Source organism: Anguilla anguilla, chromosome 5 (genome assembly GCF_013347855.1).
Source record: "Anguilla anguilla isolate fAngAng1 chromosome 5, fAngAng1.pri, whole genome shotgun sequence".
Classification (NCBI taxonomy): Eukaryota; Metazoa; Chordata; class Actinopteri; order Anguilliformes; family Anguillidae; genus Anguilla; species Anguilla anguilla.
In genome coordinates this window covers 62,037,777-62,049,954 of record NC_049205.1, presented here as the reverse complement: position 1 = coordinate 62,049,954, position 12,178 = coordinate 62,037,777, and the positions used below count along the sequence as shown (strand labels likewise).

The window sequence follows — 12,178 nt, the reverse complement described above, 5'->3', positions numbered from 1 at the left end:
CAGTGAGTGTTGAGGGAACGTGCTGCTAGACGGAAGGTTTAAGAAGAGCTTGGGATCGACGCTGGGGGGGTCGGTAGGGGGGGTCGTGGGGGGGTGAGGGGGGATCGACGCGGGGCGGGGTTGGTAGGGGGGGTCGTGGGGGGGTGAGGGGGTATCATCGTGGCGAACGACGCGGAGTTTTCGGGGCAGACGCTCCGGAGCGCCGTTAGCGAGCGCGAGGCGGAATGTCCACTGATCCCCCGCAGCCCCTGCGGCAGGAAGTAGTTTGGATTCCAGGACGCAGATTTGTTTCCGGAAAAGTCTTGATGGTGAAACTGGACACTCGCTTGTGACTCCGGCCCCTGGCAGGGTTCTACCTTTTCCATTACCGCACTATTCAGAGAGAGAGTGTGTGTGTGTGTGTGTGTGTGTGTGTGTGTGTGTGTGTGTGTGTGAGTGTGTGTGTATGGTTATGTGTGTGTGTGTGAGTGTGTGTGTATGGTTATGTGTGTGTGTGCGTGTGTGTGTGTGTGTGAGTGTGTGTGTGTGCACGAGAGTGTGTGTGTGTGTGTGGTTGTGTGTGTGGTTCTGTGTGTGTGTGCGTGAGTGTGTGTGAGGGTGTGTGTGTGGTTATGTGTGTGTGCGTGTGTGTGTGTGTGTGTGTGTGTGGTTATGTGTGTTTGTGTGTGTGGGGGGGGGGGGGGAATTTGGCTTAAGCAGACAGACAGACGGACAGACAGACAGATATAGTAAGACAGATACTCTCCATGCCTCACAGATGAATTCACTGTCAAACAAAAGCTCACAAAGATTTGGCCTGATTTAGGGTGTTCCTGTGACGCGTCACAGAGCAGCCCGTTCAAACCCACGGGGGGGCTCTCTGACTTCAAAGATCTGCCCTTTGGCCGATGCTGCGGGCCTGTTGCCAGGCAACGGGAGGCTGGCGTACCTGCGAGCAGTGCACGACCTCCGGCCAATCGGAGGAAAGAAAAGTGCGACGCAGCGGCGTAGACGCCTGTGGGACGGGCGCCGTTTATTTTTACGGCCGCCGCCACCGCCGCGGGGTCACAGAGTCGCTGGCCCTGGGGCGTGGCAGTGACAAACCTGACCCCCCCCCCCGCGGACGTCCGGGAGGAAGTGGTTTTATTTTATGGAGGGGAGATTTCTGCGAAGTGTAAAGACACCCCCGCGTTAATGCTATGTGAAATGAGAGCTTCCTTAAGACCTGCTTCACAGGAGAGAGTTATTAGCTTGGTCTGGCTAAGGAGCCGCACGCTCTCTGTAGCTGCCCGTGACATTTCTGCATGTTTATGATGACTGACGAGACACCAGACTGTACTTATAACGGTCACTGTAGACACTGAGGTCATAAGCAGAGTTAGTAATTATTGAATAACGTTAAATAATCTTAGACTGAAAATATAATCCTTAAATACACAGAAGAGTGAGCATGGAATGGATCTCCATCTTGACCATGACTCCAGATTTAGCCTTATTTCTCAAAGGCGTTTACTAATTTACTGTGCAGAGGCCTTTATGGGAAACAGCTTATATTTAATATACCTATATAGCTGGAAATTGTTACAAGGCACATAAGGGAACAACGAGTGAACTGATCCCTACCCCATGACCCCCAAATCACTAGTTCTTATCCCAGTTCTGTAACTGCAGCCTGATGCATCTTCATTTTCCCATAATCCCTCCTCATTCCAGAAGCTTCCATCTGCTCGTAGGTCCAAAGTGCCCCCAGCCACGGAAACCACCCTTATTTCTGCAGTTTTATTCATAAATCACACAGCACAGCAGTCCAGATGATTAATGAGTAGTGTTGCACTGCAGTATTCTGTGTTCAATGTTCTCTATATTTTTAGTTTCATCTATGATTGCTGTTTATTATTTTAAGCCAAGAGCGTATGATATAAAATGCATGTATGATTGCTCTTTGTTTTTGTAAGCCAAAACCTTACAACATTTAAAAAAATCTAATACATAATTTCATTATGTATTCAGAACATAAGAATACAAAGTGATGAGAATAGGCCATTCAGCCCGTCCATATCTACTGTATAATAAGGCGAAAGAGTACTTATGAATGGTGATCCGCTCTCCTAAAATTAAAAAGGTTAATTAAAGCTGCCACATTAAATAGCTGCCGTGCATCACCCAGGTGGGTGCTACGCATTGGTGGTGGGTGAGGTGAGTTCCCCTTCATCACTGTGAAGCACTCTCAGCGTTCGGAAAAGTGATAAATAAACGCAATGATTCGTTCGTTCGTTCGCTCGTTCGCTCGTTCGTTCGCTCGGTTTATTCTACGTCTCTTTTGCTCGCAGGTACGGTAACGAAACGAGGACCTACAAGGTGCGGGTCGGCGACTACCACACGCTGGTGCCGGAGGAGTTCGAGGCGGAGTACGGGGTGGAGGAGGTCGTGCTCCACCCGAACTACAGGCCCCACAGCAACGACTACGACCTGGCGCTGGTGCGGCTGTTCGGGCGGGACGGGCGGTGCGCGGTGCTGAGTCGCCACGTCCTGCCGGCCTGCCTGCCCCGTCACCGGGAGAGGGTGCTCCGCCTGGCCTCCACCTGCTTCATCACCGGCTGGGGCGACACAGGTGAGCGCCGGCACACCCCAAAAACACCACCCAACCTCCCCCCCGCCTGCCTGTCCCGTCAAGTATCCGACAGTCTGGCAAAAATGGAAAACTGGGAAAGTATTTAGGGGTCTGTATCGGGGTACGCTTTGTTGTATTGTTTTCTGAAAGATCTAAGTGTCTAAATTAGTCCCTTATTAGAATGAAAATAAAGGTAGTACTGCTGACCTCAGGTATAGAGAGTATCCAACCGAATCAAGAAAAAAAAAGATGTCTTTGTCCCAAACGTTATGGAGCTCACTGTGTGACATATCCAGGAGCAGGAGAATGCAGACTATCGTTCTGTTGTATTGGACGTCTTGTCCGTTATTTTGAAAATCTGCGATCAGAAGTGTCGAGGAAAACCGCCAGTCATTCTCGAAACTCACAGCGCAGCGAAGAACTCTCTCAGTTCTTTCTTCAATTTGTCCGACCTGCGGGGGAATAAAAAAAGAAAAATCTAGCGTTCCACCCGTCAAACGGGTCGGCCCGTCTCATTTGGAGGCAGCCAGCCCCCCCGAACGTCAAACAGATCCGCCGTCCGGCCGCTGCCTCGTCAGCCGGAGTCTCTCTGCGATGCCGAAACGCGGGGTCGGCCCTTCCCGCCTAATTAAGAGGCGCTTTTGAGGGACGCGAGGCGTCCGACGGCTTGCCCCCTCGCCCCCGTCTCAGCCTGGGGGGGGGGGGGGGTGTTTCCCTTTTTACCGTTTGACAGGTGACGGGTGCAGACGCTGCCTTTTCGCCTCCGTTTATTTCATTCCGGGCTTCTTATTTTCTGACGTTTTGGACAGATGAAGGGCCGGGGGTGGGGGTCGGGAGGGGGATAAGGATGTTTCATATCTCACATTTAAATGTGGCCCCACTCCCTCAACCTGTCAGAAGAACATCTCCCAGCTGCCAGTTCTCCCACTGAACTGAATACCGATTCTGTTCCAGTTATCCTGCACGGAGATGGAAATCAGTCTTATTCCCGTTTGTCCCGCAAAGGGTTAACGTTTTCTTCATGCTCGGCGAGCTCAGATTTTAAAATATCCTGGCTGCTGCCTGAACCGTTCGCCAGTGTTACGACAGCTGTGATCTCAAAACTAAAACTCAATTAATCTAAAGTAAGTTATTTGAAAGAGTAAATACCGTTTTTCTTGTCTTCATATTCAAGTATTCATAAACCCTTCCGGCCTACGCAGTCTGTTTATGGTAAACGACTACAAAAATAATTCCCGCAAGGGGGAAATTAAAGCGATTAAAACTATTAGTCACGCAAATTGCTAAATATCGGATGCATTGTTTGAATTAAGTCTGTCGGGTATTTGCTCAGCTCTGCTGAATGGGATAACCTGTCTGTTTATCCACAGTGAGAAAATGCACTCTTTCTATGGGATGAGCTGAAACAAAGTCATCTGAGATGAAGTGTGTGTTTGAAACTCATTAAGAGCTCTGGCTGCTTGCCTTTTCTCATGGGCATCAGGGAAAGCATTAAAGCGTCTGATATATTTTCCCCCACGATGCGGAGTGAAGCTGCTCTTCAGTTCAGGAGCCAGCTTTTCGAGAGAAAAATCTATGCTTTTAAAAGTGCGCTTTTAATTATGGCTATCACATAGAAATGATCATTTGTTGCCGAGTGGCTAAATAGAGTCTGGAACGCAGTCTTCAGCTTTTATCAACAGCCAATTAATTGTGGCCTTTATGGGGGGGTGGGTCAGTTCACTTTACAAATAAACAATGTTAACGCTAAATGGCACTGGTAAGTAAAGGACGCTAACACAAATTTATGTTTACGAGTTAGGATGTTTACAGCGAAATTTCTATTTTTCAGTGAAAGCGGCTCTAATGGGGTTCTCGCGGTTAGATGCATTTCAAAATTAAATAGAAGATATACATACTATAAAATTAAAAGAACACCAGTTTTTAAGAGACATTCACAAGTTTCAGTGTTTTTCCAGCCAGGATGAGGCTTATTGGGCAAGTGTTTGGATGCACCACCTTCATCAGGAGAAGGGCAAAATGGCTTTATTGCCAAAAAAAGAATGTTCAGTCAAGTTAGGAATTTCCTCTCTAATTATCTCATATATTATAGTTCATATATTATAACATTGGCAGTGTAAGAAAACCTTCAAATTTGTAACCTTATTTTTGAATAAATAAATAAATAAATGAAAATTAATTATAATAAGCGCAGATGTACATGATTCCTGAATTATTTTTTACCTGCAGACTCACCTCAAGTTGTCCGTGTTTAGCACCGTAGCCGAGGAGCTGTGATAGGCCGGTTCGTGGTAGTCTGGAGCTGTGATAGGCCGGTTCGTGACAGTCCGGGGATGTGATTGGTCGGTTTGTGACAGTCCGGGGATGTGATAGGCCGGTTCGTAACAGTCCGGGCATGTGATAGGCCGGTTTGTGACAGTCCGGGCATGTGATAGGCCGGTTCGTGACGGTCCGGGCATGTGATAGTCCGGGCATGTGATAGGCCGGTTTGTGACAGTCCGGGCATGTGATAGGCTGGTTCGTGACAGTCCGGGCATGTGATAGGCTGGTTCGTAACAGTCCGGGCATGTGATAGGCCGGTTTGTGACAGTCCGGGCATGTGATAGGCCGGTTCGTGACGGTCCGGGCATGTGATAGGCCGGTTTGTGACGGTCCGGGCATGTGATTGGCCGGTTCGTGACGGTCCGGGCATGTGATTGGCCGGTGTGTGTTCCGCAGGGCGGGCCTACTCCAGGACCCTGCAGCAGGCCTCCATCTCGCTGCTGAGCAGGAGACGGTGTGAGGCGAGCTACCCGGGCCAGTTCAGCGGCAGGATGCTGTGCGCCGGCAACGCCGCCGCGGACAAGTGGGTGGACAGCTGCCGCGGCGACAGCGGGGGGCCGCTGGTCTGCGAGCGGCCCGGCGGCGCCGGCGGGGGGTGGGTGGTCTACGGGGTCACCTCCTGGGGGCACGCCTGCAGGCTGCAGGACTCGCCGGGGGTCTACACCAAAGTCTCGGCCTTCGTGCCCTGGATCAGGCGAGTGACAGGCCTGTAGCCCCGCCCACATCCGCATCCCCCCCCCTCCACCCCCCCTCCCCGCGGGAATGACTGCACTCACACGGCCCGGCAGGAGGTCTATTCTGACTGTCTTACCGTCTCCTCCCCCCCCCCCCCAAAAAAACAACTAGTGGCACGGTTTTTTTTTTTTTAAACGTTTCTTTGTTTGTCTGTCCTTGTTCTGTCAGCCCTGTAAAGTACTTCTATTTTATTTGCTCTTTTACCTGTTTAATCGTTTTTAAATGGTTGTTTTCAGCACTTCTCTGTTTGAATGGGACCACTTGTGATACAGTAAAGCAGGGCCACACAGCAGTCCTTGAGCAGGCTGGCAGATTTTCTGGCTTTTTTTGGTCCAGCCGTTCAGCCCTGGCTTCATGTACTACTACACCACTGCACTCACCAATGCAGGTTCAGTCCTGTCATAGACCACATGACACACACATACATACACATATCAGACGAGCAGCTGTGCTCATTTACAAGCCAGGGGCAGGAGCTGGTTCGGGCAGTGGTGTAATGTAACGGGCAGCGGTGTAGTTTAATTAGGAAACCAGGCTCACAACCAGGAGGTTGCGGGTTCGATTTCCATCTGGCGCACAGTCCCTGTACCCCTTTGGCAAAGGTGCTCAACCTGAAACGCTTCAGTAAATATCCAGCCGTATAATTAGATTGTATGTAAAACGTAAAAATGCTAAAAAGCTAAATTGTAATGTAATGTAATTTAAATGTAATGAAGCTGGCAAAAATAAATTTAGGGTTGTCCCATGTGGTGCACCCCTGGAATAAACTCCTAGCAGAGGACAAAGAGGAGAACCGGCCCGTCTCTGGGATACAACGCACACTGCACAGTCTCTCAGCTCCCAGTGCGGACGTTGCAAAACGTGCACTATAAATGCCAGATTCTAAATGAGCGTAGTCCCTGGTCACACAGTGTACTGCGGTGGGGTCTGGGGGGGAGCTGTGGAGGGCATGGGGCTCCTCAGCAAGACTGGGCTGGGGAAGAACTCCTCTCGAGTGTCATTACATCGCTAAATGAATCACTGTGCAGGACATTAGCATTTTCTGTTGTATTAACTTATGTACTTTTCAGTGTTGACCTTCATGACATGGTGCTATTGTTGTTGTGAGATTTTTTTTTTTGCTGTATGATGCTAGTCCTGTGACACTAAGTCCAGTCCTTCTCTTCAGGGTGTTGCAGTTTTGAACAGGAGATAATCCAGCTAAGCTGAAGAAATTGTAATTCCTGATTAAAATGAGCATTATTTCTCCCCCCCCCCCCCCCCGTCACACTAACTCGGTGGGTCTGGAACAGAAATCCAACATTAAACTACCTGAGATGTTGTCAGTCGGATTTACCGGATTGTAAGTTAGCTTTGAACGTATTACTGTCTTTTAACTGTTGCTTTTCTACAGGTTAAATGTGTTATGTCAATATTGGGCATGGTTTACATCTTTTAAAGAAAATGAAGTATAATGTTAATGGAAAAAAAAGCATTGAATATTGAGAATTAAACATTTCAAATACAGCTGTGTGTGTTTGTGTGTGTGTGTGTGTGTGTCTGTGCATATGGGTGGGTGGGAGTGTGTGTGCGTGTGTCTGTGTGTGAGTGTGTGTTGGGGGGAGTTCCATTACATGATCTTTACATTTAAAAAAAGCTAACCACATTCACTGCTAAACTTTTCTTTAAAAAATAAATAAATAGAAAAGAAAAAAGTGAGATAATATCCTTCAGCTATAGCGGATGAAAAAGTCCAGGAAGCAATTTCAATACTCTAGAAGCCAAGGTCTGTTGTGCTACAAGATAACACAATTGACCAGGCTCAAAAAAGGCATATTTACAATAAAATTGTTCTGTTATCCCGTCTTCATAAGGTTGTAAAATAACTCCAGAACGTCTTTATACACACATGCTTTCATTTATTCAGAGGAGAGACGCTGGTAATAGTGAAGGCAGGAAGTAATTTGACCCTTGCCTCTTCATTTAAACAGAAATGGTGAAATTGAATTTTGCCGGAGTGAAAGCGAAGACCGGCCGGTTGATTGTCCAGAGGCAGCTGCGGGATTTTCTGCCGGTCTCTGGTGAAACGCTTTGTCTGTCTAGACAATTGAAATGAGTTATTACTGCGGGAGCATTCACGCCGGAGTTTTCTTATTTAAAATAAAAGAAACTTTTATATTGAGGGTCCAGGCCTACAGAAGTAGGTTTAGCTGCTTCAAAGTAAAACTTAACAACAATATTGCTTTCATGTAGGAAGTTTAAAGTCGGGAGTGTTATTTATTTATTTATTTTTATTTAAGATTCGTCTAACAGTTGACACGCTTTAACATCACCGTGGAACGGCAACCGTCTGTTATAGGCTACTTTCTTACCGTTTAAGCGATTGGTAATTTTACTGTAATTCACAAAGCAGTGAAATAACAGAAATCTCATCTCGCGCATGATCTGTAGTTTAAAAGCCCCGATCGTATTTCTCACGAGCCCGTAACACCGGCGCACCAAACAACGATTACAGGAATGACAACGATCTTGAGTTGTCCTCTGTTTGTTGTACAAGCCGGAGATGTTTACATCGCACATAGTTAAAAGAAAGAGTCCCAACAACATAGCCATTGTTTATAGAAACCTGGTGAATTTTCAGAGATACCGAGAATTCCCGTTGAGCATACTTTAGATTATTTTCTCGTTTAAGTTTCTTGTTGCAGTGACTTCAAATCGATGTTTACACCTTTGGGGAAAAGTAAGTTTTACTTAATTTACTTAATTTGTCTTTACTGTGACCGATGTCTGGTTTCAGCTAACTTTGTGTTGAAAGGTGAAGAAAAAAAAAACTAAGACTAACAAGAAAAATGGAAACTAAGAATGTCATTATCAATCTCTTAATTGTAGGCTACTGCTTTGAACGAATTGGTTATTTATTTTGACAAATATGTAATATCAAAGTGATATTTCACACTGTTTGTACCTATTAAAAAACACCATATGACACTAATGCAACAATCAATATGCTCATCTTATACATGTATGATGTCATTTTTTCCAAATGAGATATAGTTAACCACATCACTATGAGTGAGCTATGTGCCATCTAGTGGCTAGTTCTTGTAAGTAGAACTGTCAAAAGTAGTCTTTGAACAAAGCTGCTTTTGGCATCCAAGAGTGAGAAGGTCATAGAGGTTATATAAATATTATTACATGAATAATACATTATTATTGGTGTAGCAGATGGCCTTAACCAAGGCAACTGACAATTGACAAAAAATAATTTATAAACTTGATATTTACTAAGGAAGTACATGTGCTTTAGGGAACCTTGCTCAAGGACACAAATACGCCCTCACAGTTCAAATGTGAACTTCTGCTTAAAACACAGATTCTGTGCTCGTTATCCAGAAGCGATCCTTCAATTATTGCATAAAATATGTTTTAAAAAATGCATTGCAATATCAGTATTCAGTCAGTTGTCTGAAATGGGATGACATGTTTTAAGAAAGCGATTCAGAGTGATGCAAATAAAAAATAAATAAATAAATAAGTAAACAAAACAAACTAGTGTCTCCAAGACAAGTCAATTGTGGGCGCTAGGCCTGTCTGACAAGATCAACGCCAATTCTCAGTGGTGCTTGCTATGTCTTGTATTTATATACAAAGATACAGTGTCTTCACTCCCAGGTATACAACACAAATGCAGTCGTTGTCAGTTGTATGGTGATATTTTATTGTTTCAGCCTCTCAGTACAGTACATAGTATTCTGTTCTAGATTTGTCATCGAATACGGTGATCAAACCCGAGATCGTTTACAGTCAATGGTTAACTGCCATCAGAGGTCCAAAAAATTATCTCAGGCAGTTATTGCAGCTTTAATTGGTTTGAAATGTGACAATCGCGTCTGGCCATTACTGATGTCACATTCTACTGCTGTCATACGAATCTGATTCATCAGGCCGAGAGCATGTGTTTTTAAATCTGAGAGCAATTAACAGACATTCGAGTAGCTTTCGCTCCTCGGTTGGAGATTTTTCAGCGTAAATGCGCAGCTCGCAGGCTGCATCGAGACTACGTCGTCTGATCTGAGAGATCAGACCAGACCCTTCACGGGCACTTCAGCAGATGAAACGGCTCATTAAGGAGGGAAACACAAGGTCCAAATATGCAATTTGAGTAACTGTCAGTGGCAGCGGCCCACATTGTGCTGTAACAAGTAGTTTCCTGATCGCACACTGTTAGCGAGGGAAGATAATTAAGATGATTATGGGCACCACTTTTTGTTCTCCTAACTCAGGCAGTCTGGAGGGTGCTATGAAGTGGGTGGATTTTTTTGAGAATCTGGCAGCGCCCTGCCTGCTCCCAGCTGTCATTGACAGGAAACAGTCAGCCGCAAACGTAATTTTAATTATTTATCTACCCTCTGCTAAACCGGGATATCTCAGAGATTAAATAAAATCCTCTTCTACCAGAGATCCAAGAGGGGAGTCCAAGAGAGTGTTTGGAGAGTCTCTTATAGCCGTTTTGAGTTACCAAATTAATGAATTCATTGATGTACTTATTGCTTGGTACAGTGTTTCCCTATCCTTAAGTTAAATAAGTGATAAATTACAATTGTAATCGTCCCAAAATAGCCAGACCGTCTATGAAAATAAGCGCTCGCGGGACGAATTCCAGACACAGCTCGTCCCCGGTCGCTTCTGCTTTGCAGAGTGTCCGTCCGTCCGTGCGGTGTGACGTTTTCCCGCTGTGCGCACGCGACAGCGCGATATCCGCGACCCGCGGACCGTGGAGCGAAGCCTGGCTGCACAAGACATTCGCGCCGAACGGCCGCCAGGCTCAGTCTCTGCGGTCTGCATCCTCATTACCCTACCACCACAGACGGCTCACCACGGAAGGAAGAAAAGAAGGGAGGAAGGAAGGAAATAAATAAATAAATCATTCCTTTCTCCAATTAACCTTTGCTGAATCTCTTGCTGGTTGCCAACAGTAGTCTAATGACTACGCTAATTTGAAATAGTCAAATTAGCGCTATGCTTTGTTGTCAGCAATCATCTCTCTCTCACTCACTCACTCTCACACACACACACATACACACACTCGAGCTAAAACCGGTCACCAACAAGCGGATTCTCCTGCAACATTTCTTGATACGGCTCTGATCTGTTTCACGTTGATGTCCAATGCAATTACAACAGACTGAATCATTGAATCACATTCCCTTATGTTTACTCCTGAATTGAATAAACATTTAAAAAGTCAAGTTTCTCAATACGTCCAGTTTTCTTAAGTGGTCTGAACACTAGGTGGCACTCTAACATCACAGCTTCTCAAGGAAACGGCCCTTAATCTAAGCAATACTGTAATTCTTCTGTCCCTGCATCCGGCGCGCATTTCATTAAATTTTGTTCCTATGCAACCATATATGTATTCAGAGAAAACAAGCAGATAGCCTTATTAAGCCCTGCTTTTCTGAATCCACCCGACAGGTGTGGGCACACAGACACTCCACCTGGCTTCTGCCTGGCATTCACTAAGAGGCAAGTCATTTCCCCAGCTCTCCTGGAAGTTATGAAGTTCTGTGTGTTAGCATAAGGCATGAATAAGCTCTTAGGATTTTTCAGAAAAATGTAATTTAACTTTAACAACACAGAAGCAGAAGTCTGTATTTAAAGCTGGTTGGATGTTATTCAGACTGTTAATGGGAGCGCTTGTGCATAAGGCTATAATTTCGGAGGAATAAGGTCCATCTGTTGGGAACGTTTTTTAATGATCACATAACACCAAAAATCGAGGGAAAAAAAATATATATATATGTGGAAGTATGAGTCATGTTTTTAGCACTCGTTTCAGTCAGTCGGTGCACATGGAAAAGACACAATACCTGGAAGGAAGAACCTAATGCGTGTACGCACACTGTACCCACAGGTGGTCAGAGGCAATCTCGCAGGTTTTTGAATAAACCGGCTATAAGCCAGCCGTACACACTTCCATCTGGTCCCGCCATCTTTCACACACAGAATCTTTGTCAGAACGACTGCGAGGATTTAGCCGGCTGACGCAGACACGGCTCGCTCGCACGTGGCCAATCTCGTTGCTTAATAACGCGAGATCCGTTAAAGCCTGTGCTTAAATCCCCAAGCATCTCCCACTTGTTTCGAATGCACCCAGGGAAATAGAATATCCGAGTTAATTATGCCAACCGCACATCCGATTGAGCAATGTTTCGGCTGAACAAACCTTTGCTTTTTAACGACAAAACCTAAAGTTCACTGGACTGAAAAACGTGAATCATATTGAATGCCGGTCAATACTGTGCAAAAGAAAGTCATTGCTTCCATGTGTTATATACCTTTTCATTTCTTTTAAATATTACCACTGCACTTATGCGTCCCATACATTACACATGTATCAGAGAATTAAAGATGGATTCCCTCTCACAGTTAAGGGTTCTTTTCCAAATCTCTGGTCTTGCTCGATCAAGCTAAAACACAGTAATGATTTCTCTCCTATACTTAACATTTTATGGCACATAGAAGGGACTAACACAACTCATCCGCAAGAAA

General features: G+C 45.6%; 1 protein-coding gene across 1 annotated transcript in view; it reads left to right on the top strand.

The window, feature by feature from the left end:
- prss12 (serine protease 12) overlaps positions 1-7,153 on the top strand; it is a 37,981-nt gene extending 30,828 nt beyond the window's left edge. Inside the window, exons 12-13 of the mRNA XM_035416980.1 lie at positions 2,310-2,590; positions 5,309-7,153. Of these exons, the coding sequence (XP_035272871.1) occupies positions 2,310-2,590; positions 5,309-5,625 (598 nt within the window). The 3' untranslated portion in view covers positions 5,626-7,153. The remainder of the gene's footprint in view (positions 1-2,309; positions 2,591-5,308) is intronic.
- Positions 7,154-12,178: the final 5,025 nt, after the last annotated feature.